At 45.2% G+C, this 27,549-nt stretch overlaps 2 protein-coding genes across 3 annotated transcripts in view; one reads left to right on the forward strand and one right to left on the reverse strand.

Moving 5' to 3' along the window:
- Positions 1–1,573: 1,573 nt before the first annotated feature.
- Positions 1,574–9,516, reverse strand: LOC135898507 (transmembrane protein 134). The gene is made up of 7 exons (XM_065427469.1): positions 9,382–9,516; positions 6,115–6,343; positions 5,936–6,006; positions 5,778–5,854; positions 5,186–5,230; positions 5,026–5,079; positions 1,574–4,688 (listed from the first exon to the last, which is right to left on the reverse strand). The coding sequence occupies exons 2-7, from the start codon at positions 6,328–6,330 to the stop codon at positions 4,609–4,611; spliced, it is 543 nt and encodes a 180-aa protein (XP_065283541.1). The 5' UTR covers positions 6,331–6,343; positions 9,382–9,516; the 3' UTR covers positions 1,574–4,608.
- A 160-nt stretch (positions 9,517–9,676) lies between these two features.
- Positions 9,677–27,549, forward strand: part of LOC135898505 (uncharacterized) — a 50,304-nt gene continuing 32,431 nt past the window's right edge. For both annotated transcript variants that reach the window (XM_065427463.1, XM_065427462.2), the window contains exons 1-4: positions 9,677–9,814; positions 10,619–12,972; positions 21,189–22,386; positions 23,223–23,570. In XM_065427463.1, the coding sequence (XP_065283535.1) occupies positions 10,622–12,972; positions 21,189–22,386; positions 23,223–23,570 (3,897 nt within the window). In that variant the 5' untranslated portion in view covers positions 9,677–9,814; positions 10,619–10,621. The remainder of the gene's footprint in view (positions 9,815–10,618; positions 12,973–21,188; positions 22,387–23,222; positions 23,571–27,549) is intronic.

A 27,549-nucleotide genomic window follows, 5' to 3' on the forward strand; every position in this document is an offset into this window, starting at 1 on the left:
CACAATTCGAATTTTTTATATTCAGCATTTTATTTATAAAAGTAGAAAAATGCTATGATAGGCGGCAATAACTGCTTTATTAACAGCTTGGCAATGTTCCTACCTCATTTTCATGGCACAGAAATCAGCTGAGTGCACATATTCTCCTGAGAACTAAGGATAACACACATACTGTACATAATTTTTCAAGTCGGTTCCTAGTATTTACTGGCATCTTATGCAAAAAAAAAAGCAGTATGTGTTTAAATACCATGGTTAAATGTCAAAAGCTGCGTCCCAATGTATGTGGACAGTAACCATCTCCATATTTGTTATGGTAAAATCTGCTTTTCTTTGCCTAAACATATAGATGAAGATGTGACATCATGCGGTGCATTGGCATGTTGATGCTGCATCCTGGATTTTTGTGTGATCTCACGGTACTTGAAACAGACTTCACACATGCTTTTGTCGTCTGTAACAACACCAACAGTCCATTTCAAATCAGCATCAATTTTCTCAATAGCTGAAGGCAAGGACGTCATTCAACTACTGCTACACAATTCCACATGCACCTGATATCTCTGGGATGGATATGCTACGTAATCACTTCCAAATTAATAAGGAAAACATTTGAAGGCAGTGTGCAATATAATGTGCAAGGGGTCACAAGAGTATATGCAATGCTTTTTGCATGCAGATTATAATCGTACATCATTTATACAAACATATGTATCCGAACTCTTCCAAGTGCACGCCAAGAGACTGGCACCATCCCTGAAGAGCATGCATAGCCTAATAGACAAAAAATAATTATGATCCCTTCATTACGACCCTCATCAAAAAAAAAAATGAAGAGATAGATAATATCCACACCAGCATTGCTATGATATATAACTTGAGTTGAAGAAACTTGAAAAGTAAATTTAGAAGGAAAGGATGGCATTAAAAAATTTGGCCCAAGCAGTAACATTAATATTCTTTGTACAAACAATAAAGAAATGACCCTAAACCGCAGCTAGAGGGATGCCATATTTTGAACACTAATTGCATTGTGTTGCTTTGTACTTGGGAGCATGAACGAGAGGGATATGTCTACCTGGACGATCTATTATATGTCCTTATGCCCCCCCGATTTTCATCATGGGACACTGTGAACAAGATTCCATTAACAGGCTCTAAATTACTGTGAACAAGAAAGTATTGTTAAATAATTGCACAAATAGAATGGACAGGCAAGACTAGCATGTTTGTGCCTTCTGTCCATTTAGCATCATTTTATGAACTAGCCCAACTAGTTTTTCTCCTAAGCAAGTAAGCTGGCAGATATCTGTGGTAGCAACCTCCGCAGCGAGAGAGTGCAGCATATGGTATATATAGTTCTTGTTTATATTGAGCCTCAAATTGCAGCAGCACAAGCTGGCTAGGGTTACCTTAAAAAAACACCAGGACTGAGAAAGATCTTTACATGTTTCAAATAGAACTGCCTATTACCGGTGTGCATTTGTACTAAATCTGATGTTTAATTGTGGAGGTGTTAGGAACAGTATCAAGCCCATCCTGCCTGCCATGACAGTAATAAAGACAATCCAAATACACAGGTAAAAGAATTTGTATTTATTACAGCTCTGTCCCAAATAATTGTACATGAAGCTCTGACGAACAGTGAGCATTTTTATTAAAATAATATGGCTGGAATGCACCACATTCTGCATGGTATTTGGCCATAGTGAAGTCCCCAAGTTCACATGTTTGAAGGGTTCAAAGAGGGCATGAGGCTTCGAAAGGATACTCCATGCAAAGCCTTAACCAATAACCCATAAAAGAAATTGTGCTTTCCATTTACATGTGAGAAATGTGAGGGAAACACTTCACCATTACAGCACACAAAATATGCAGAAAAATAGACATGCAGTCTAAGAATAATTTGTTGGGAAATCCTGACATCAGAGAAAACATTTCCATTGACTACATTTGCATACAGTGTGAAACAGCGCACTTTACTGGTAAAACTTTTAAAGTCAGTAAAACATAAATACAAGTTTGTAGATGACACAATTTAAAATGCCTGAGCCTATGCATAAATATTTTGAGCTTTTTTTTTTCTTAAGGCCTGACAAAATTAATATATGGCCATTAGAACTGTGGGCCTGATGTTCACACTGCTGATAATGTACATGCCTGCACAAGTCCCACTAACTTCTAATATGGCCTGTGCACATTGCCTTTTCTTTCTCTATCAATTCAAGAGCCTGTAAAAGCTGCAAGGTTGCCCCTGCAATGTTGACCAACTCTGAAAGTCCTATACAGTTACTTATCAGTGTTACAGCTTGTATTCTGAACATCCGCAGTTCTTAAAATAGGAGTGTACAACACAAGGCTTAGTTACTTCAAAACATAGGCTGCAACTGTGATGAGACTAGATGGATTCAGTTGCATGGAGAATGGCATTGACAAGAGTACATACACTCTGGTGCAACTACTATTCACCATTAAAGCATGCAGCTGCTTACAAAGAAAGGGTATATAAATAGCAACACTACCAATGTGGTAAATGTAAACTTAAATACACAATCATAGGAACATTAAGGAAGTAAATGTTGGCACACAATCAGAATATGTTGGCTAGAAGTAACTTGCCTCACACAATCATGTGTGATTGTAATGTTGCAAGCCACACCACACAACACATGTATACTGAATGCTGCATAAAAAGGAGCACCAGATATACACAAGTCTTCTGTTGAACCACTCGCTCATTGGTGCTTGAATTACACACAAGGGTGGCATTCTGCAGCAAATTCAGTTTAATAACATGTTTGGGTGCATTACTTAGCTGTTTTGTACAGATAAATCACAAATGTGCATTGTCTGTAAGATTTCTGTGCAGAAAATTTAGAATTTTCAGGAACAGAGCAGTGGAACTATCTCTCATAGGGCAAAACATGATGCATGCCTTGTTTTGCCATTAAAGTGGGAGATAGCACCATCAGTATTGCAAATTCTTTTTTTCTGTAATAGCAGATGACGCATACTTGATGTATTTTTGGGTGAACCAGCTGAGCAATTCACCTAGATGTGGTATAAGAAAATACCCACCAAAAAAATGCCAGCTCTATCTGGAGTTTGAGCACTAACAAGCCAGCACTTCAGCAAAAAGGACCTTGTATACCTGGCACTGTGCAACATTCAGTGAAAGCCTTTCATACCAGCTGCACCCAGAGGTAGCTCACACAGTTCTTATGAACATATGGTGTGGGTGACAATTCCACCTAAACACCGAGGGGAAAAAGTCATTCGTACAGTAAATCACTACTATAATGACATGCAATATAATTAAATAATGAATGCAGATAACAAAACGCAATAACACCTGCTGAAAGCTCTACTGCCTGTAATGTGAATGGCAGGATCAGAAAGTAATGATGATGGCAAAGCAAAATAGCTGCTACACTCAAATGCCGAGTAATGAGGTCTCACAAGATATTAACTTATTGGATTGCATCATGTAACCGCACAAAAACAAGGGACAAAGAAGGAACACACAGGACATTAAAGTGCGACACAGGACATCCTGTGTGTTCCTTCTTTGTCCCTTGTTTTTGTGCGGTTACATGATGCAATCCAATAACGACCACCAACTAGCCCGCTTATCCCTGTTAAATATTAACTTAGCCACACAGCCAAAGAGTATTTTAACCTGGAGTTAGTGTGAACCATTAGACGCACTGTGACAATCACGTCTGTCTTGTGTCATTGGAAATTGAATGAATGGATACAAATATTGCATTACAACAGTTCACTACCATACACCGACAGCGAACATAGGTTGCGGGACATCAAGCCGAACATGTATCTGAGAGCTGCGCCACACTGTAAACCTGCGTCACTGGTGGCAGCCATAGCTGCAATGTGTTTTAGCTTGAAAAGGCAAGACAGCACACACTTAAGCACGGGTTTTCTAAATCTCGAGTTGAGCTGCCACAATATAACTTCAGAATGTTACGACCTGGCATCAAGAGACCCTCACTGCCACTGTGTGCCCCCACTTACACAGAGCAATACTCAAACCATTCATGAGCTTCTTCTACCATAATGGCCACTTGGCTCTCACATTCTGCTGGCACAGTTGAACTGAATGTGCATGGACGCTGCCTCCTGGATTAAGACCTTAGCAAGCACAGAGAAATGTCATAGTTCAATGTCACAACACACTACAAATGGCGAACATGCTTTGAAGGGTGCAGCATGCTATCGAAGCAGGGAGAAAAAAAATCAGATACCAATTCTCTTCTGCTTTCCATGAAAATTGGCATCTTGGCCTCGATGAGTAAATAAGCAATTTCGCTCCCCCAATAGATACCAAGTCTTGCAAGGGGCTTATTGTACTTCACGGACACAAAGTCAAGGATAATCTTACGCAGCTTATAATAAATACAACACAACATATGCACACACATAACAGTTCCTTTGGCTTAAATTTCTTCAACATTTCACTGCCAGTGATCTCTGCACAAAGCCTCCAAAAATGATGAAAGACAATAATGCAGGGAAGACAGTGGACTGTGTTCCATGGCATAAAATCAGTCTGGTCCACTTTAGTCAACACAGATCGCCCACAGTCAAAGTCTAGTTAAACAATGGTAGATTGTAGAAGTCATAGCCAGGGCACCCCTTCACAGCACAGTACACATACACCACATGGTATGCTGTAAAAACAGAAATTGCAAAAGTTATGGTTAGTAAAGGGAATGGTCTGTATAATGTAGTGTAGATGAACACTGCATGGAACTATTTCTTAAAAACCCCTTTCTTGTTTGGTTATATACAGCTAACAGTGAGCAGCTCATCTTCAATACTTTATGCAGGAAGCATCAGGCTTCCACATAGTTTTAAGCAGTGCATGAATTGGGAACCCGTTTTCAAAAAGTTGCACAGAGTTCATTCACTAAACATAAGTGATGGCTGTTTTATTAGAGCTGCTGAAGTACAGGTGTTAGGGTAAGCAAACAATTATATTTTTACATTTAGCAAAAGGCAACTTGCCTCCAGGAATGAAACAGATGGCACCAGCAATAAAGAAGACCAGACCTTGGACACCTGTGAATGCAGCGGAACCACGTTAATGTCACTGTGCCAACATTTTCCTGTTGACATAACCATTCATGCTAAATTAAGCTGAGGTCATTCAGTAGCATATACTTACCAACTCTTGGCAATATCTGCACGACTATACCAGTAGCGATGAGGCCTGCAAGTTCATACCAAGAAGACAAGTATACCTTCACATGCCCTTACCCAATATGAAAGGAAACATTAGCCACCTGATCACTTTATAACACTACAAAGGCTGTTTGGTGAATACAATTTCGCAAGCATCTGACATACATCATATTATGCAAAAGGGTTCCAACAAATTGTGAGTCATACGTTTACAACTTTATTTTCGTTTCCTGGCAATGTAATAAATTCCTACAACCATTTTCATTTTCTTATGAGAACGAAACTAGTAGCACGAGGCAAAGCAGTGTGCTTGTATTAATAATACTTATGCAAAAAAAGGTGTAGAAAATCTCAATGCAAGTTGTCTGCATTGAGCACCTTGTGCAGCAGTACGGAAATACTCTTGTGAATGATCGCTGTGCATAATGTGCAAGTCAATGCTACTTAACTTTCACACGATCAATATGAACAACAGAATAATAGGTTGACAAGCTGGCTATATAGCTGCTGCGCTAATTATGTCTAACACATAATCCCGAGACGTGAATCGTGAGAGACGGATAAATGTTACTCACCTAGGCCAGCGAGTAACAGGCCAAAAGCTGCCAACATCACTCTCCAGTTTTCGCGCACTTTGGGGTGCGTCCACCATCTGTCCGTTTAAGAAGTCTTAAGTGCACGGTAGTGGTTTGGAGTGATGGTAAGCGATCCCAATCAGAAATCGACCACTTACCCATCCCTGGCGTCGTATTTCTGGAAGCTCTGGTCACACTGGATCAAGGAGTCGCTATCCTTCGACAAGTTCTGCAAATTAATTACAAGCGGTTTGTACCTACGTTATGAGTTGCACAAGGACATCAGTTTACTGTCATCGCGGAGAGCACGACTCGCCTGTCAGTGCGGATGACTCACCTCCTCAGGAAGCTTCAGCCTGAGAGGTTTGCTGCAGCTGCTCCGATTGTTTCGGTCCCTGGGTTCCTCGACCCGAACGGCGACGCTGTCGGTCGCTGTCATGTCTTGCCGTGGTTTCAGCGGCGTGCTCTCCGTAGTAGAACCGTACGTGCGGACAATGTCGTCGTCGTCTGGGTCAAAGGCATCGTCAATTGTGAAATTAGACTTCCCAGACATTTCACTCTCGCACCTGCAGGGTTGCCGTTGGGAATTTTTCAAAAAGAGCCAGAACTGAGGCTAAAAGTAGCCAAAAGTAGCCACGCCACTTGGTCTTGGCGCCAAATTTGTAGCCAAGTAGAAAAGTACCATTATTATAAGCAACTTTTATTAATGAACAATAAATAACATCATTTTGAATCAGCACAAGAACACAGAGTAAATAAAGAGCAAGGAAATTTGGTTGTCTTGCTTGGCCTTCAAGCATCAGGTACGTTGCAAATAAATAAAAGTTCAGTCCGCGTAGTTTATCTAGAGTAGATAGTGTTCATGCCGGAGTAATTTTGGCACATTCTATTCAACAACTCAGCAGGAACGTCAAACGATGATGCTGTTTTTTCTTGAAGTCGTAGCCCAAATTTGATTCGCAGAATCGCCATGAGCAAGTCCAGCTTCATTTTGTTACGGATCTGTGTTTTCGTCAAGGTCTCGCAAGAGAACACGCGCTCTGCATCAGCGTTAGAAATTGGAAGGGTCAAAATTTTCAGTGCTCCTTGCGCCAGGTGTTGAAAAGGGCATTCGCCGCAAGGGTCCTTGTACGATGCCGCTGCGTGCCAGAAAGTCAAACATGATGCACGATCAAGTGCACCGCTAACACTCTGCAGCTGGCGTATTTCAGACTCCAGTTCGATTGAGGAACATCCAAAAAAATGCAGCGGTAGCTTCATTATGCATTCACGGCTCTTAGCACTTTCTATGCCATCGGGATTTATGGCACACAGTCTTCGAAGTGCAGAGGAGGCATTTGGAAGTCGCTGCTGCAGTCCCATCGCCATTTGCCTCAAGAATTGGAAACAGCGCTCCCTCACGGCCCGTTGGTCTTCAATAGGGAGGGACTAGTGAAATCTTCTCTCTGAAGACGTCACCTAGGTCCACTACCTCTGGTTGCAGGAAAATCGACTTCATTTTTGCCAGGTCTAGCGACAGCAGACTTGCCGTTGTGTTGTGCCTCAAAACTGATGGATTCAAAATCCGCCTAAGAATTTCCAAATACAAATTTTCTAGCTCTTGGAAGACAACCAGTGGGTCAGTTGTGTTTGTTTGGAACATTTTGTTCACTCGCCTAACGTTACGGAGAACTGAGGCAAGAAACACGAGGTAAACATAATTTTTTCTGTCTCGATACATCTCTCGTAAAATGCGCACGTTGTAGCTGCGATCTTCTGCTTTCTCAAAAAACTCTTCGAGAGACTGGTACTGCGCCAAATTTCTTTCTATAGAGTCTGCAATAGCAAGCCATCTCGTCTGCGAAAGCGACAGATTCTTGGGCGGTGGATTTGCACTTTCATCTTCCACTGTCATACTGGCATACAGTCTCTTATAAGCATCTCGCCGGCAGCTGCTGTGTGCAAAGTAGTTGTAGGTTTCTCGCACTAAGTGCTCAACCGCAGAAGGAATCGCCTCCATCGACTTGGATGCCACAAGGTCCAGGCTGTGTGCAAAGTAGTTGTAGGTTTCTCGCACTAAGTGCTCAACCGCAGAAGGAATCGCCTCCGTCGACTTGGATGCCACAAGGTCCAGGCTGTGGCAAGAGCATTTGATCAGAATCAAGTCTGTTGTCCTCACTAAGACGACTGAACAGAGAATTGTGTTTGCCGCACATGGCATTTGCACCATCGGTGCAGAGTCCGAGACAGTTCTTGATCGATAGGCCGTGCTTGTCCAACGTCTTCAATACCGTGTCGTGAAGCGTTTCTGCCGTTCCATCAGACAGCTCTACGAGATCAAGAAGGGTGGTTGCAATCCTGTTTTCTTCTAAACTCAGAAACCGCACAACCATGCAAAGTTGCTTTGTCGTGGATACATCGGTTGATTCATCCACCATTAGAGTATAGCTGGAGCCGTTCAGTTGTTTGTCCATGTTTTCCGTGAAGTACGGGAAGAGAACATTCGTAATTATAGCCGTGCACTTCGTTCTGTGCAGATCAAAATCATTGAATTCGGAATGCAGAATCTCACCAAGTTCGTCGACAGCATTTATGGAAGTGTGCACTGCAGTGTACAAGGCGATCCTTAACTCTCGGCGAGCCTTTTCTCGACTCGAAGACGCTAGAAGCTGCGGCAGTTTTTGTTGCAAACTTGGGATTACTGCGCACTCGCGGTGCTTTTTGGTTTCTGCGTGCTTCAACAGATCACTGTAGTGGGGTCGAATGTTGCAATTGCAGTACTTGCAGTGAGCAGTCGTTCCGCCGTCACGTGACGAAATCCATCCTGTAACGCATGGTAATATGCATATTAGATACTAAGCGGCATGCGACTAAACGCCTAAAGAATAGTTTCCGTTTTGCTTACCGCTCAGTTACTTGTCCTTTCTCCATTCTTCTCGAAACGTGCGCTTTGCTCTTGCGTCTTTTCCCATGGTAGACGCCGGTGTCGGCAAGCCGAAGGCACAAAAACAGAAGCTTTGTCGCCTTGGGGTATACAAGTGTTATTTCACCTGTACTGCTCGTTCCTCTCTGGTGTCATGCCGTGCACACGGCTGCATCTAAACGCATGGTTTCGGATGCATGACCCTAACGGAGAAAGTACTCTAGATTAGTGTTATTTTCTCCAGATGGAGCGCAGCGTCCTTGCGGCCTTTGCTTCGCCGTGCGCTAGAATTAGCGTTATTTTCTCCAGATGGCACGCAACGTCCTCACGGGCTTTGCTTCGACGTGCGCCCATCACCCAGAGTCCGTGCGTCTGCGCACCCGCGTCTGCTAGTTGGTCTCTATGTGCGCACCGCCGGCGGAGAGAATATATGCGTACAGGACGCGCGCGCTATGGCGCGCGCGCATCAAGGCGACCGGAACAGCCATGAGGAGAGCAAAGCTTTAAAAATAATTGTTCTTCTTTGTTATTGCTTGCTATTGTATATGCAATTGCAAAAAAAATGGCTAGTGAATGCGCCAAAATAGAAGTTCAAAGTAGCCAGAAAGTAGCCAAGGAGCCAACGTGAAATTTTCATCGCCAGAAGGGGTCGAAAAGTAGCCAATTTGGCGCAAAGTAGCCACCAACGGCAACCCTGCGCACCTGCTTAAGTTGGCCCCCCCTAAACGTTATTTTGGTCTTTTCTTTCATCAGGATGCGCATGCGGTGGATGCACGCAACACAACGTCACGGATTACGTCATGACCGTTACCTTTACCCATAGAGTTTCTCACTACTAACTCTATGCCTTTACCACTTTTGAAGAGTTTCAGTTGTCCTTACCGTCCTAACCACTCTCGCATGTAATACGGTTGTCGCCGAAAATTAACGAATTCCTACACTGTGAAAAAGGAAATTAAATTTGTACTAAGGCGCTGCAGGTAAAAGAACTCGTAAATGGTTTTTGCGCGATGAATCCAAGATCCGCGAATCCAGTCGGTTCGAAGTCGGTTGGCAATCCAGTAGTTCTGTCATCATCAAAGCAGCTCTAGCAGCTTAATTTTTCAATCTAGAGAAGGAACTATAGTCGCCAAAGGTATTGTACAAGCATTTTTTTTATTTTTGTTCTTGCATTCCTATTGCCGATGGCTTTATCATACTCTAGATATAAGTGCATGTGGCCTTATCTTTCCCGCTCGCGCTGTGCGCGTCCTGAACTTTTCGTTTTACTGGTGGACAAAGTGAAAGTACACGTTCTGTGTTTATCGTTGAAAACAAGAAATTGCAAACAAAAAGAATGCGTTTCTTGGGATGAGCAATAAATGTGTTTATCCGTACTGTGGTAATGAAAGCTATGAATTCTCTAAAAAAATTTTTTTTGCGGCACGTACTGATAGTCTCTCCGACCTCCGAATGGAGGTGGCCACAATACTTCGTTAGAAAGACGTACAATTTCTCTGCTGAGGATGATATCAGAAAATTTAGCTGTCAGAATTACCATTTTGTTTGACAGTAAATAAGCCGTATGCTATGTTTGGACATCATTGCAAGTTCTCTGTCCCGCGTACTGTGAGCACATTTCAGCGTTCCAGTGCCGTAATCTCAAGATAGAAAATCTTTCTTCCATGCCATGAATTTCTGATATTTAAGAAAAAACTGCGTTCATTGCCTGTACAGTGAGAACACGCGCCGTTTATTTCGACATCTAGCTTTGCAGTTAAAAAGCGCTCTTGACGCAATGTAGCAAACCCACGAGAAGGAAAATTCCATGCTATGCATGATGCACAATTCGCGTTACCTGTTGTATTATGTATGAGCGCGTTTTAATATCTTTTACTTGCTGTTATTTGTCTGTGTTGTGAATGTATAAACACACTAGCTTCGTTTTCTGGCCCAACAGAAGATGTCCACAGATGAGCGACACTTGCTCATTATGGTTGAAAGGCTGCCTGATGAGATTGCACAAGTGTACAGCCGAACAAAACAAAAGAAGTCTTTACAACACAGAAACTCCTTCAAGCACCGCAAGTTGAAAAGCAAAGCTAAAGATGGAGAGTGTGGTGAAAGTGATGGTACAGTGTTGTCCCCAGCTGCACGTGAGACTGGAAAGCTCACCACTGTAACCCCATCACATCTTCCAATGTCATTGCCAATGTACAGCCGTAGCATTTCATTGCCGTCAACTCATGAGGAAAAGACAGAAGCTGGTAATCGGAGTTTGAAGGTCAAGGTCAAAGTTGAGCCTAGAGTTAAGGTAAAGATTAAGCCAAACAAGAGAGGAAGGTCTCTTGACTCAAACAAGGTTTTGCGGAAGATCAAGATACGTAAGATTTCCAAGGATTCCCTGTCACCCAGTGCACCTGAAAAGGATGCAAACACTGACACAAATGTTGTCTTTGGCAAAGATACTGAAGAGGGTAGTAGCAAAGGGCCATCTGAAAAGTATGAAATTGTTTCATCGTCTGGAAGGGTAACAGACTTGCATGAAGAATCTGGTGCTGTCAGTGAAGAATCCATAGATGCTGAGCAGAACACAATTAATGAAGGCAATGTTGAGGCCTGGCTCAGAGATCATGTTGGCCAACCAAGTGAAGGAATGAAAGGGGACACGGGCAGTATTTCAGAAGAATCAACTGTGGAAGAAACAGAAACCTCTGATGATTCTTCGGTCAACCAAGAAACCGAGTCATACAACACTGAACACGAAGACTTTGAAGAAAGTGATGGCTCACAGAGGACAGAGATTGATGCTGCTAACTGCACAAGTTCAGACACTGAGATTGATGAGGCAGAGCAATGCCAGCCGAAAGTAGCCAGCTCAATTGGTGTGGAAACTGTGGCATTGATGTCAAATGAAGGATCCTGTCATAGTGACATGCTGCAGGAGTGCTCTACTGCTTTGGAACGCATAGTTTCAGAAGTGTGTGCTGAGAAACAGGTGCCACTGGTGGCGGACACTGGCAACTCTGGCATTAAGTGTGTTGAAAACATCAAGGCAGAAACAGTGCCATGTAATTCAGCATCTGCAGAAACCGAGTACACGTCGGTGCAACCCAACGAAATTGCAGAACAAGTCACCGTAGCTGAAGTGCGTGATGATGACCTGTGTGATGATGAGCAAAAGGAAACCGCTTCAAGCATTGAATTTATTGACATCACTGAAGATGCAGTTGTGCTGAGCCCTGAAGTAGAAGGACCCAATCTCCCTGCAAAAACAGTCGTACCACCTGATTCATCTACAGGTGAACCGAATAATGGCAAAACCTCATGTTCGGTGGATGTTGTAGATCTCACCAGTGATGACGTTGACTGCTATGTTGTCAGCCCTGTGAATGAAGATGAAGTGGCTGCTACTTCAGGCATGACAGGAGTCTGCATGGCAGCAGCCAAAGAACTTGACCTGTTTGCTAACATGACCATTTTGGAAAGTTGGGACATAGAAGCAGAGTCGATTCTCGCCTGCACAGGAGAATATTTAGGCCATCTAGAAAAGTGTTTGACAAGCCTGGATCTGATGGGAGAAGCATTCAAGACCATGCTTGTTACAGCACTCCGGAAAAAAAGCCAGGCATTTAAGCAAATTTTTGTACTGCTGAAAAAATTGCTTTGCCGCTCTGAGCAACTCAACAGAGTGCTATCTGTAGAATCTGGCTTTTTTGTTCTTTTGGGAATTGAAAACCCATCAAATGCATTGTGCAGCCATCGAATCTCTGGCACGGAGGCAAAGGAACCAAATAGTGCTACTAGAGCACTTATTCGACGACTTTCGACTGCAGTAAATGATGACCATGCTAAAGTCTTAGTTGAGAAGACCACTATTGCCCAAGAAGTTCCTTCGGCTGAGCATCGACCTTCACAGCGGGTGAACAGTGCAAATGAGTGTGACTTGAGTACCATCAGTAGAAAGTGCTCCAATACGGCCATTGATCCACCACCAAATCGTGCAAGAACAACATGGAGGCATCTAGTAGCTGCTGCTAATAGAAGAGAACGTGAATGCACAGGATTTGGGGCTGTTACTGCCACAGTGCCAGTGGTTTCACAGTCAAACGAAAGGAGAGCATCATTAGGAATATCATTTATCCGGAATGACAGAGCAGTAGCACTTGCAACAGCTCATGTAAACCTGGAGAGCCATATCGGTCTCCAACGTGACAGATCATCATCATCACAGTCAACATGTAGCATCCCAAATCAGCAGCTCGACTCAAGGAGTACTACACAGCAGCCCAACTCAAGGAGTACAACAGCATCGTGAGTATAACTTCCTTCTTATCAAACTGTTTTATAAGGTACCAAACCATAGTTCTATGATGCAAAAATCACTATGCATTGAGATTTCAAGGGGTGTAACAACTCCAGGCGACCAAATTTATTCAGAACCTTCCACATTTACAAGACAAAATAATACATTCTAACCTCATTATCACAAAGTCACATCCGACATAAAAATACTTACATTATGCCCTATATTCATTATAATATATTCGTTACGTGCTGATGTTGGTGATAAACGACCTATATTTGCTTCATTATATCCAATAATTCTTTATATATCAGTGTTTGCTATATTGAGGTTCGACTGCATATTTAAATGATGGCTCGAGGTCTCCTTGGGAGATGGATAAAGGGAAAGGGAGATCGAGCTAAGTGTGGCTCACCATAGAAGCTAATAGCTGGACCCAGTCCTCGAAGGACCCTTATATTTGTCCCAGAATGTCCTCAGTCCTGTGAATTCCCGCACGAGGTGATGCACACAGGTTTTGTATACCAACCTTATAAGCTTCTTGCAACGATTCACTCCACTCAAGAGACTCTTCCCCCTTTCCTTTAATAGGATTAGCATTCTTAGGATACATAACGCACTTTCCCATGTCTGTTTGTCTGTCTGTCTGTGTCTAATCGTTTTACTGCCAACTTGGGTCACTGGGTAGTGTTACGAACTTGCACCGCTGCACCACGATAACGGCTTTGTGGTCCCGTAGCGCTCGTCACCCGTTTCGTGACAGAGCGTTGGTAGCGAAGACTCCGAGCCTGGCGTCGATGAGAATAACAAAAGGGACTTTATACATTATATACAGGTTATCATACAGGACATGAACGGATCGGCACTGGGGCCGAGAGCTCACACAAACGCGACTGTTCTCGCACGACGGCGTCCGGCGAAAACGCGTGACACATCTCACCCCAGTCGGGAGCGACCCTCTCTCCAGGTGGGGTCAGCGGATCCTGTTTTCGAGCGGCGTGTCTCTGCTTTTATAATCCCCGAGGCCCATTGTCACTCAACCGGCCCAATACAAAGTCAGCACACGACGGTCGTCCGAGGGGTCCAACCAGCGACCGCGCTGGCCACTCGGTTCAAAGTTCGCGCGCGCGGTGACCTCCAGGCAAGGGAGGTGCGGCGCCGGGCCGTCGGGCACACGCGGACACGTCAAAACACGCTGCTCCGCCGAGGCTTCTCCCGCACGAAGGCGCAGCATCTTGACTTGTGAAGGGAGAATTATGGCGCTCGCAGGATAGATTCTGCATCTTGCAGATTCGGGATCCGGGCTTGTGGTAATGGCACAACAGCATCCCCGCCCTCAGATAAGGCGCCGGGAAGACGAGCTGCCTCCACGTGGCTCGGATGCCAGGCGCGCACGTTCGTCAGGCTCGTCCAAGTTCACGTCCAGTGTCGGGACGCCAGGTAACCTCACGTGCCCAGGTCCGACTCGCCAGGACAGGAGCTCTGCTCACCACGTCGTCGCCAAGGCACCTTGACCAGCTCCGCTCGGGTCGTTCCTAAGACCTTGCTTCTCGCCACTGGTCCCGCTTGGTCGTTCTGCAGCTTGCAAAACCGACCGGCAAAAGGCAACACCCAACACGAACAAGTGCCCTCTGTCTCCCGTCAAACACCAGACAAGGCCATAATTCAAATCAACCTAACTAAATTGTTTTCCCCTTTTTTCTCCCGCTGCAACAAGAGGCAGGTGTACGATCTAGCACACAAGGCTCAAACAATCAGTTTTCAAATCATCAACACAACGAAATAGAAACAATTATTAATCAGCAATAATAATGACAACTAGAATGGTCCCCTTGAAATCGCTTTGGACCGAAAACATACTTCTGAGGAAGCAAATGAGGTCATTCATTTTTCCCGGCGATATTTTCGCGGAATCTGAAGCTGCTTATATTTGCGACCCTGCTTATCCGTGTAGCGGCGGTACAATAAGCCAGGTTCCTTGCCAAATGAAACCCCCTTTTTTTCCACTCCCCGTTTGACGCTCTTCCTCAGATCGGCTAATGAACAATCTTCCTGTTGCTCGCGAATCAGACTTTTTCTTTCAACTGCAGCCTGCTCCTGCCGGCTGGCGGAAACCGGAGCGAGTGCGGAGCCCGCGTCGCCTAATTGCGGCGTCGAGTCTATATCGCGGCTAGCACTGCACGCGTCACTCCCACTCACGTCCAGGACCCGCTCGTCTAGGCCAGCCTCCGAGCTCTGCCTCTCCCGTGACTGCTCGCCACTCAAGTTACCGTGATCGGTCCGTGTGCCGCACCGCCTTTCGCTTCCCGACGCTAAGTCAAGTTCCCTCGACAGCGGGCGCGCTTTGGATCGCGTGGGGGCCATGTACGCCACGTCGGCAAAGAATGATTTGCCCTGATCCCTCAGCAGCTGCTCCGAGCTATTTGAGAAGAGGTAGGAAAATTGCTCCGGGAGGGCGGCTGACACAGCGGCTTCGGTGTTAAGTTTCCCAAATTCTCCTTCAATGCTAACCGTTGCGATCGGTAAACAGACACTCTCCTTCTCGGCCACTTGCCGTATCCTAACGCACTCTCCCGTAAAATCACTCGAGGAGACGAAAGACGGGTGAACAACGTCCATAGTTGCTGCAGAGTCCCGCAGTGCTCGGCACTTCTTGCCGTTTACCTTAATTTCCTGCACATAGGGCTCCAATAGACGTATGTTCTTGTGAGTTTCCCGTATCGTTGCAAAAGCAATTCTCTCTGGGCAGCTTGCAGCGATGTGCCCTTGCTTTTTGCAATTGTAGCAGGTTAACGGTCTCCGTTTTTCAAAAGAACGCGTCATTTCGTTTCGCTGTTTCGGACCATCGTCATCATTCTGAGATGCATTCTGTCCATCCCTTACAGTTTCTTTGGGAAGGGACTCGTCGTCCTGAAACTCGCGACGCGTGATTTCCTTCCGTTCGTCGGGCTTCCCGTAAAACACATCTCTTCTATCTGCTTTTTCTACACGCACTGCCTTGCTGTGCAAGCTGCGGCGGGTGTAATACTCTTCCGCTAACTCTGCTGCCTTGTTTAGCTTAACCTCCTTTAGCCTATCTTGCAGCCAGAGCCGGACATCCTCATCAATGCAACGGTAGAACTGCTCCAACGCGATGCATTCGACAATTTTGTCACGGTCGTCGTAAACCTCTTCGCCCTTCAGCCATTCCACCAAGTCGGCTTTTAGACGAAACGCGAAGTCAACATTCGACTCCTTACCCTTTTTTGCATACCGGAACCTCTGCCGGAAAGCTTCGGGCGACAATTTGTACTTCCGCAGTAGCGCTTCCTTCACATCACTGTAGCTCTCAAACGCCTCTTTCGATAAGCAAGTTATTACGTCTGATGCCTCCCCAGGAAGCAACGCTAACAGATTCTGTGCCCAAAGGGATCGCTCAATGCTATTCCGTTCACACACGTGCTCAAATTTCACGAGGTATTTGGCCATATCCTCTCCGACGACAAAGGGTGGAAGTTGATCGCGTATTCTTGGAACATTAGAAGTGAGACTAGGCGCCGGCGAGTTATTTCGGATCTCCAACTCTTTCATTTTAAGCTCGTGCTCACGTCGCTGCCTCTCTCTCCTTTCCTCCTTTTCCTCCTCGCGAAGTTCCTTTTCCTCCTCGCGACGTTGCTGTTCTCTCCTTTCCTCCTTTTCCTCCTCGCGACGTTGCTTTTCCTCCTCGCGACGTTGCTGTTCTCTCCTTTCCTCCTTTTCCTCCTCGCGACGTTGCTGTTCTCTCCTTTCCTGCTCGCAACGTTCCTTCTCCTCCCTTTCCCGACGTTCATTGATACCCGCCAAGGCCTCAGCGGCTTCCTCAGCCGTTACGTCCCCAGTCCTCATGACCTCAAGGATCGCATTCTTTCTTTTGGTTGAGCCCAACTCAATGCCCAACTCCTCACAAATTTCGAGAAGTTCCTTCACCTTGTACTTCTCCATCGTTCACACTGTCCTCCTGCTGTTTACCCTTTTTGAATATACCTGCCGTACGCTACTATAACACTACTAGTAAGACATATGCAAGTATTTCACACACTGCCCTGTTTACCCTCTCAGCATCCCCTGGTTTTCAAAACACTCTTACTAGGCTTGAAACACACAAGGTTAAACACAATGCAACACCAAGTCAATCCCTGAGCTACTATAACCTGTGTCAGAGAAAGTCTGGTGTTTGAGGTAAACTTCAGGCACTCACCGCGCCGAGGTAGCTGATGCCGGTCAATCCCGTAGCTGCCATCCAGTGTTACGACATCCAACCGGTGCCAGCAGTGTTACGAACTTGCACCGCTGCACCACGATAACGGCTTTGTGGTCCCGTAGCGCTCGTCACCCGTTTCGTGACAGAGCGTTGGTAGCGAAGACTCCGAGCCTGGCGTCGATGAGAATAACAAAAGGGACTTTATACATTATATACAGGTTATCATACAGGACATGAACGGATCGGCACTGGGGCCGAGAGCTCACACAAACGCGACTGTTCTCGCACGACGGCGTCCGGCGAAAACGCGTGACACATCTCACCCCAGTCGGGAGCGACCCTCTCTCCAGGTGGGGTCAGCGGATCCTGTTTTCGAGCGGCGTGTCTCTGCTTTTATAATCCCCGAGGCCCATTGTCACTCAACCGGCCCAATACAAAGTCAGCACACGACGGTCGTCCGAGGGGTCCAACCAGCGACCGCGCTGGCCACTCGGTTCAAAGTTCGCGCGCGCGGTGACCTCCAGGCAAGGGAGGTGCGGCGCCGGGCCGTCGGGCACACGCGGACACGTCAAAACACGCTGCTCCGCCGAGGCTTCTCCCGCACGAAGGCGCAGCATCTTGACTTGTGAAGGGAGAATTATGGCGCTCGCAGGATAGATTCTGCATCTTGCAGATTCGGGATCCGGGCTTGTGGTAATGGCACAACAGTAGTCCATGGTCTAATGAGTAGAGCGTCAGGCTGCTGTGCTGAGGGAACCAGGTTCGAAACCAACCGTTGGACCAGCTTGGGTCACTGGGTATGTGACACTTGGTATGTGCCGCTTTTCAATGAACTTCTTTGATGCCAACTTAAGTCACGGAGCATGTGGCACTGGGTTTGTGCCGCTCTTGAATGAATCTCTGTGACACCAGCTAGAGTTACTAGGTATGTGCCAGTGAGTATGTGGCACTCTTCAATGACAAAAACAAATTCTTGAAAATTTCTCCAGTGCTACACAGAATCAAATCTGCATCATACATAGACGGTCTTGTCTCAAAATATATATTCATAAACGTGCCACCTGCAGACTTTGCAGCAGCGCTCCTAGATGGCACAGTGCGTCCAGTGGGAAGTGCGAGAAAGGAGCCTGGTTGCGTGCACGCCATACTTGATGGGCTTCAGCGTTGGCAATTAGGTGCCTCTACATAGTTTCAATTATAATCGCATTAATGTTGGCATGCATCGTGACATGGGTTCTGCAATAATTTTTTTATCAAGATGAAAATAAAGGAATACTTGTCACTGGTTGCTGCCAACAGCTATTTTTCACTTGTTTAAATCAATAATATATAGAAATGCCTGCCTTGGTTAATAATTGAATAAAACAAAAGAAAATATAGCGGCACAAGGGTAGAAGTCTCCCCCAAATGTTGCTCTTGAAGCAAAGTCCGTGGATGTCAGAAGAACACGAGCATGTTTCACTTTCACACAGACATACGAATGAGACAATTACAGACACTGTTGTGCAGTCAATATTCATTCCTTATGTTAGTGTCCTCAAAGAAACAAAGTGAACTCACTGCTTTGTGATGCACCCTGTCCACAGGCTATTTACTTCAAATCCAAGTGCGAAGGAATTGGCCAGTATCGTGTAGCTGGAATAATTCATTTTATCATATGTTCAAGCGAAACTCTCTTTGCTGCTTCTCCACAATTAGTAGGTACCGGCTGTGTCTTTCCAAGCATAAATAAGCCCACTACCCATTAGGCCACTACCAACTATACTCTTGTTTCATACATCGCAGGCAACGCTGCAGCAGCTACACCAGTAGTGCGGTCACACACGTCTCACTCCACGCCTTTCAGATGGCAGTTATTTTTGAACTGCAATGTTTTCTGCAGAACATCTACTTCACTTATTGCGAGTAAAGCTTGTAAACTCAAGCTTATGTCAAATCACATACTACTTGTGCACATTTGTGCTTCCACTATAGGCAATGCACTATATTTTGGTCAAGAGCACACGTGGTGGGCTTTGACAGCTGGTCGCATAAACATGTATGTGGTGCACTATTTCTTGGTCACGGATGTGAACTGATGTAATATTTTTATTAGAGGTGTTTGAATAGCAAGTTTTCTTAATCAAATCAACTGTGAATATTTAATAAAAACAGCTTTGAAATATAAAATTGAACACCAAATATTTTTTCATTACTAAACAAAGAGAAATATAGAGGCTGTGTGAGGTTTGTTCTGGATAAAAAAAGAGGTTTATTTACACTTTTATACACGTAATGCCGTTCCCAGCTGGACTTCCGGTCAACTGAGGAGCTTGGAAATGAGAAACTGAAGTATTATTGTATATGGCACACCACGACAATGACAGTAATGAACCACAGGAACAGCACATCACCAGGTGTGGAAGGAACACAGTGCAAAGAGCAAAGTACAGTACCAAGCATAGTTCGAAAAGTATGCGAATATGACGAGATTGTCCAAATAATAAATTGCTTTCCCTAAGGGCAAGCCATCCTTATTAAGTAACTGGAAATTACTTTGCAAAAGTTAGCTACTGCATACATTTGTTCAATTCATGCTTCTTATGGCTCCCCTGCATCAGTGTTCAGAAGTCGCCACTTGCATCTGGAATTTTTCGTGGAGACTTTAATAGGTGTTATTTATTATATTCTAATATTCGGCCGAAACTAATATTTTGCAACTTTGATTATTGAACTCCCAAATCGAATACAAATTCAGGAACATAGTGTATTAGACTAGTATTTGAAATTTCAAATAATTGCACGCCCATGTTTCTTGTGCTTAAAAATCAAGAGAGCTTTCTGCACACGAAGACAACTCGTTGTTTTATCAGATGCATGTTCTGATAAGATTTCGTTAAGGGCATTCATTAAATACCTAAATATAGCCCAAAGCTTTTGTTTACAGCAGTCTGCATTACTTAGTGTTACACACATCTTTAATAAAGTGTACATGTCTTGGCAATAAATTGAGAAAATGCTTGGGCCATTAAATCTAGCTGCTTTTCTTTTTTTTTCGTTATCTTTCTTAATACTGTGTAAGCATTCCAAATTTTCACTATATTTGAGGATGTAAAGGAACAGAGAAATATTACATTATCAACATTTATACGAGGGCAAATCAGAAAGTCTCTGCACCTACTTTTTATTGGCCAGAATAAGATACATACAGGTAATTACAAATATACGTACTATACTACATACCTTACATTATTTTTCCACATGCACCCCACACTGGTTCAGACATTTGTCCCATTGCAGCACTAAATTTGAGATGCCCTTGTGGTAGAATTCGTCCGGCTGACTGTGGAACCACTGTCGAACTGTCGCCTTGGCTTCATGGCCTTTTGCAAACTCGCAGCGCTGCCACCTCACACTTCTCAAAGTGAGACACTTTCCCCCATACGTGGACTACATTTCCTTGTGTATTAAAAACCAATCACAATTCGTTGCTCGTATGCCATAGATGTTTGAGGCACAACCGCCATGTTCAGCAACTGACAGCAGCACCGTGCTGCAGAGCTGCCGCCAGATAAGGCCGGCTCAGTTTAAAAAAGGCCCACCACTGAGAATGAATGTCAACTTTGCATTTACAGCCGTAACTTGGCTAAAAAAAGATACGGGCAAAGACTTTTCAATTTGCCCTGATATCCAATTTTAGGTGAGGCAGCAATGAGTGTAGACTAGTGCAAGGTACTGTTTGTAGTTCAAGCCACAGTATGTTTTCTAGGGACTGCTTTAGGCCATATTTAGTTTTGTGCATTATAAAGAAATATAAATGGCCTTCACATTGCTAAATTCTTGTCTCACAAAATGCCCTTTTTATAGATTGTTTGTATTACTCTGAGAAGCCATTCACTTTCTTAAAATAATGAAATGCTTGAGTGCCAAGGCCATGACAGCTGTCATGGAATGACCCCTGGGAATACATGAAGCTGTTCAACACAGTAAATGACTTCCCTTTTTCTTCTTTTTTTCTGCTACCAGGAACTTACAGATCGCGCAGAGACAACTGCACCGTGGCCAACCTATTCAGAAGCAAGGCAATGACCCAAGCGTCTCTACATTACTAAAGGAGTTGAAGCAGATTGCAAATGGGAGTTTCAAAGCTCCAAGCACAAATGCTGATGCAAGGGAGAAGGTTGTCAATGTGGAGGCCAAACAGGCACAGCCTTTGAGACAAGCTACTGTAACATCAACTAACGTTGCTCCATCTCCGTTATTGTCAGTGTCATCTGTTACATCAGCATCCCTCGGCCGCCAAATCTCACTGTTGCCGGTGGCCACCGTAGGATGCAGTAGCAAGGTTGCAGCTCTACCAGTGAATGTGACTGTCTTGCCCGCTGCAGCATCAGTTTCAGCTCCTATGTCATCTGCAACAAACACCAGCACCACCAGCACATCTGTAGTGGGAGGAACCAAATCAGACCCTCAAGCCTCAGCTGCTAGGGCAAGCCCGCACAGCATTCTTCAAAAGCTCCAGCGTAACACAGGTCTGACGGTCGTGCCAGTACAACAGAGAGAAAAGCTAGCCAAAGAGGATGCGGCTGCAGATGGGAGTTCATCATTGAAAAACATCCCTGTAGATGTCACTGCTGCTTCTAGTGAAACGACGTCAGCGTCCAGGGACAGTGTCATTGCCGTGCCTTCGGGCCTGAGCATAACAAGCACACCGGCAAGAGTGTCTACGGCTGATAAGACTGCCACCAGGACGTCTGAACAGGTGGCTGTAATACAGCTTGGCAAGGGCAGCCAGCGCCACTTGCCTCTTCCGGCAGCCAAACCAGCAGCACTGGCAGTGAGCACCACATCTGGCGGGCGTGTCAACTTGACTGTGTCACAACAGCCCACGAATGCTCCAGTAGTGCGAACTGTGCTTCAGAGAACTGTAAATATGAGTAGCACAGCTGCAAGAACAGTGCCACCTCAGCAACAAAGAACTGCTGGTTACAGCAGGCATGCAATTGACGCAAGGTCCACACAGACCTCTTCTGCGCACACTACCCTTGTTGTGTCTAGGAGTGTGACAACGGATGCAACTTCAAGGACTGTAGCAGCTCCATTGAAATCCACAACTGTCATGACAACTTCCCACCGACTTCTGTTGCCAAGGCTGCCTGCGGGAGCACTTCAGCCTGTGAGCACGGTTTCTGGGCAAACTGTACCTGGACAGCCACCAGTACAGGTATATAATCTTAGCAGTTCGAACCTTTAATAATATGCGGAAGAAGGCTAAATATGTAAAAGAATGTATATATATTTGGTAGATTTGATGAAGTCTCGCCAAATAATTACAATTTGATGCATGTTTTCAACAGAGTCCTCAATCACATACATGCAAAAACACTTAAAGTGCAAGAGAGCAGAACATTACTGCTTATTGGTAGCACAGCATTGACAATGAAGACAGGACATGTACTGGCATGTTGAATGCAAGTTCCCTCAAGCTGTCTGAAATCTCTATGGTACTGGTGGTAAGCTAAAAGGACGTTAGAAGAAGCGGCAGATGTGTCCCTTTGGCAAGGCCCAGCCATGCCAACAAGCCCTTTTGGAGTAATGAAAATTTCTTACTATTCCTTGTTGGTTGTTTTCCTTCTTTCACTTTGTGCATCAGTAAAATTAGGCTTCTTAGTCTTCACATCTTCATAGTGTTTCATATTGTGCTTTTTCTTCTCGTTGTGGCTGTGCATATTAATTTATCTTTTAGTTGGTGCACTTTAATGAGTTCCTCTAAATGACCTTGCCAAGAATGATCTTAGAAACACCTTTTCATGGGGATATCGTATGAATGTTAACCCATGCTAGACTTCAAGGCCTAACTTGGTCACAGGTGTAATCCTGCAGGCTGAAGTGCGTGCCTGAGACTGTGTTTGTCACTGCTGATGCTGTACTCTTATAACTCCTGTGGAATAGTCCTTTGGAGTTTGCTGATGAGGGCACAGTCAGTTGGTCAATGTGCACTGATCTTTTCAAGCCATAGAGGAGGTAGCAAATTAAATATAGTTGCAATTTTTCTTACAGGCTGCCACAAGTGTTGCACCAGTTCTGGTGCAAGCCACAACACTGCAGGATGTCCGGTGGTCCCAGCACCAGCAAAGTCGGCAGTTGTGTGTGGCCGTGCCAGGGTTTCGTGTGGTGCAGGCACCAAGCTTCCAAGGCAGAGCAGTGGCTGCAGCGCCACCACCTCTCCAGTGGTGTGGTCCCCCCATGGCAGTCGGAAGACCTATCGCCGCCAACATCTTGCGCCCACCTGCGACAATTCCTCCATTTCCCTGGGGAGGCTTTGTGCCACAAGACCCTCGCTTTGTGGGCAGGGCACCCCTCAATGGACCACAGGCACATCCTGGGCAAGCCATGCCAACACAGCAGGTGTCTGCCTTATTTTTAATCCTCAGCTGACTGACACAATTTGTTCGGCTGCGCACTCTGCATGCCTAATATTTAGGCAAATGAAAGAAAGGATAGATAGGAAGAAAGAGAAAAGGAAAAAAAAGCATTTCGATGCCAATTATACCAAAAATTTAAACAGGTGAGCAACAGTTCTTTAATGGCTGAAGTTGTTTCTGGAAAATTCTTTCCCAGGCCATACTTCATGTAGATGCTAGTCGAATGCACTGTGATTGGTTGTGGCAAGACTTCAGCACCTGTTAAGTGAATGACGTTTCTGCACTTTTTAGTCAACATATTGATTTTTTCATGACACTGAGCTCATATTGTCTGGTTCTCTTGCGAAATACCCAAGTTGCCAGTCTGTTCAAAGCCTCTGTGCATTTTAGAGTGCAAGTCAAAAAGTTTCATTTGTCACCATACAGCAATCAATTTCTGTAACCATCCACTGTGGTATCTTGGTAGTAATGACATTTTGCTGCTGCATACAAGGTTATGGGTTCAGTTCCCAGCGATCGTGACAGAATTACAATAGAAGTAGGCTACCAGAAACCCACGACCCTGGTAATTCTGACTGCCTTAGTTATTGTGAACAGTAGTTATGAGCACACAGCTTCTTGGTGTGTTTAGAGAGACTCCCACTTGAATTGGAAAAAGAGCCTCATGCTGCATGCTCAAAAGCTTTGAGGGGAATCTAGTATATATTAGTGCAAGGGCCAGATAGGGCCAAAGTTGAAAGTAACACATTAAGAATTCCTGGAAACATGTATATATGCAGGAACCTTTTTTTTTCTTTTTTTATGGTCTTACTACACACTTTTCTAATTTCCCAAATTACATTTCAATCATGCATTGTAGCTGATGTAGTTCTTCATTGTAGCTGAGCAGGATTTTGCACCCCCGCAGGGGCGTCTGCGTCAGCAGGCGTTTGGTGCGTTGCGTCACCACGGACCCGAGCACACGAGGGTTGGCCCCTCCCGCGTGTAGCCGTGCGCGGCTTAGCCGTGTCTGGGGAAATGGGGATCCTGGGGGTTGAGCCGATGCTGGGTGTTTGGACCTTTAAGGCCCCCTGGCGGAGGCAACACACCTCTTCGGCCTCGGCTTCACATAGACGGCACCTCCAGGCTGACCCACCTGGGGGAAATCGGCAGTCGCCTTTTCCTGTCTCTCTCTTCGCACACCTTCGTCTTTCCCTTTCCCTTTTAGTCTTTCCTGTCTTCTTTTTCTTCTGATGACTTCCAACATTCCTGGCGGCGAGGGTTAACCTGGTGTGCTATGACCTACCTTGGTTTTAACATATGTGGTTATAGCGACGACGTACAGTTGGCATGGCAGGGCTTGTTTCACCACATACCTTGCCTTGTCCCCTTGTTGGGCTCGGTGGTGGGTGACTGGCGTCGTCGCTGAATACTCAACATATCTCATGGGAACTTCCAACCCTTTTTCAACCGATCGTCCCTCTAAAAGGGGGCGCACCGATGCTACATTTCAATTTTCTCTCAAAGCCACTCAGACTTTCCCGAAATTTCATGTTGTTCACAGTGAAAAACCTGACAAGAAGGCAAGAACGATTTCACCATTCGTTGTGACGAAGTATTTCACAGAGACCATTGGAGGCGGTTATAAAATCACCAAGCTGGCCAGTGGCGACTTATTACTCGAATTGAAAGACAAAACACAACATGACAAGCTAACGAACCTTGTAGAACTTGGAGACATCCCCGTCAGTGTAACAGCACACCGAACCATGAATTCGTCCAAAGGCGTAATTTCTGACATTGACTTAATGGACTTGACCGAAGAAGAACTCCTGGAAGGATGGAAGGACGAAAACGTCATAAACGTACAAAGAATAAAGATCAGACGGGACAACAAAGAGCTGCCAACTAAGCACCTGATAGTTACCTTTGGCTCTAGCACATTACCAGAGACATTAGAAACTGGATATATCAAAATCAGAGTACAACCGTACATCCCTAACCCGCGACGTTGTTTTAAATGCCAGAGGTTTGGCCACGCTTCCCAGAGCTGCCGAGGGCGGCTAACATGTGCGAAATGCGGCATCAACGATCATTCTGCAGATGACTGTAAGGCTGAGCCCCGTTGTAGCAATTGTAATGGTGGCCACCCTGCATACTCTCGAACATGCGAAGTCTGGAAAAAAGAAAAAGAAATAATTGCGATAAAGGTCAAAGAAAACATAACTTTCAGAGAAGCAAGACAACGCATCTCATCAACATTTACACAGACCGCATCTTTCGCCGAAGTGGTACGTCGGGGGGCAGCACCACAACGGCACTTGGCGGACGGCAGCACCACGCATAGCGAGCGTGCGGCAACGCCACCCGCCCCCACGGTGGGAGCAGCGAAGGCTGCCCTACCTCTCCCGAATTTGACCACAGTGGAGGCCTCTGCTAGTGCTGGCACCAGTCAGCCCAGCTCCGAGGCCAAGAAAAACCCACCAACCACCAGGATGGTGGGCTCCAAGGCCTTGTCTTCCGAGACAAGGCTTTCACGGAAAACACACCGCTCGCAAGAGCGGCTGTCCAGTGCCTCTCAAGAGGCCATGGACACAACACCGAGTCAGAAGGTGCAGTTGACGCCTAAGGAGCGGCGCGATTTCGCCGATCGCTCCAAAAAAGACAAAACTCCAATTACAGGGCCCCAAAAGGGCAACATAAGCTAAACCAAGTTCACTCTCTTTGACACATAGCACAACATTTATTTTAATATGGATACACTGATTATTCAGTGGAATATCAGGGGCCTCCTTTGCAACCTCGATGATATCCAAGAACTCCTTAATCAACTAACTCCTAAAGTGCTGTGTGTCCAAGAGACTCATTTGAAATCTAAACACAAACACTTCCTACGTCAGTATGTTATTTTTCGGAAGGATCGCGATGATGCCCTCGCATCATCCGGCGACGTAGCCATCATAGCTGACAAATCTATAGCCTGTCAACACTTACAGCTACAAACACCCCTTGAGGCAGTGGCCATTCGAGCTGTACTGTTAAATAAGCTGATAACCATCTGCTCCCTATATATACCGCCGCATTTTCAGCTCCACAAACAAGAATTGCAAACACTAATAGATCAGTTGCCTGAACCATATCTTGTGCTTGGAGATTTAAATGCGCACAGCAACCTATGGGGCGACTCGCGCTGCGACGCGAGAGGTCGCTTGATTGAACAGTTCCTTTTTTCTTCAGGTGCATGTCTTTTGAATGGGAAGGAGCCCACGTATTATAACATGGCAAACAAAACATACTCCTCAATAGATCTTAGCATAGCATCTCCTACTCTTCTACCTTACTTTAAATGGAAAGTTTTAAAAAACCCATACGGGAGTGATCATTTTCCTGTAGTTCTAAGCACACCAATGGCTAATGAATGCCTTCCACAATTACCTCGCTGGAGAACTGACTCGGCTGACTGGGAAACGTTCAAAAAGCTTGCTTGTTTATCCTTGGACGACATGTGTGCTTTAAGCATAGACGCTGCGGTTGAATATTTTACGGTTTTTCTCCTTGACACCTCCTCCAAATGTATCCCTGTAACAAGTGGATTGTCCACAAAACGCCGTCTTCCGTGGTGGAACGCTGAGTGTCGAAAAGCGCGAAAGAAGCAAAACAAGGCATGGGGTTTACTTCGGGGTTCTCCGACAGCAGAAAATCTAGTGAATTTCAAGCAGGTCAAATCCCAGGGTCGAAGAACGCGGCGACAAGCTAGAAGAGAGAGTTGGAGAAAGTATATATCAGGCATTAACTCTTACACTGACGAAACAAAGGTTTGGAATAGAGTTAATAGAATAAAGGGTCGACAGTCTTACTCTCTGCCTTTAGTGAATACTCAAGGCGACAGCCTGGAAGATCAGGCGAACTTTCTTGGCGCACATTTCGAACAGATATCCAGCTCGTCGCACTACTCTGAAACATTCCAAAGGTACAAAAGGCAA

This window comes from Dermacentor albipictus, chromosome 2 (genome assembly GCF_038994185.2).
Source record: "Dermacentor albipictus isolate Rhodes 1998 colony chromosome 2, USDA_Dalb.pri_finalv2, whole genome shotgun sequence".
NCBI lineage: Eukaryota > Metazoa > Arthropoda > Arachnida > Ixodida > Ixodidae > Dermacentor > Dermacentor albipictus.

Excerpts from the sequence above, each read along its gene's own strand:
- LOC135898507 (XM_065427469.1), bottom strand. The coding sequence starts at position 6,330 with ATGTCTGGGAAGTCTAATTTCACAATTGACGATGCCTTTGACCCAGAC. Across the intron at positions 5,855-5,935 it reads AAATACGACGCCAGGGATGG|ATGGTGGACGCACCCCAAAG; the intron begins GTAAGTGGTCGA and ends TTAAACGGACAG. Across the intron at positions 4,689-5,025 it reads CATCTGTTTCATTCCTGGAG|CATACCATGTGGTGTATGTG; the intron begins GCAAGTTGCCTT and ends CTGTTTTTACAG.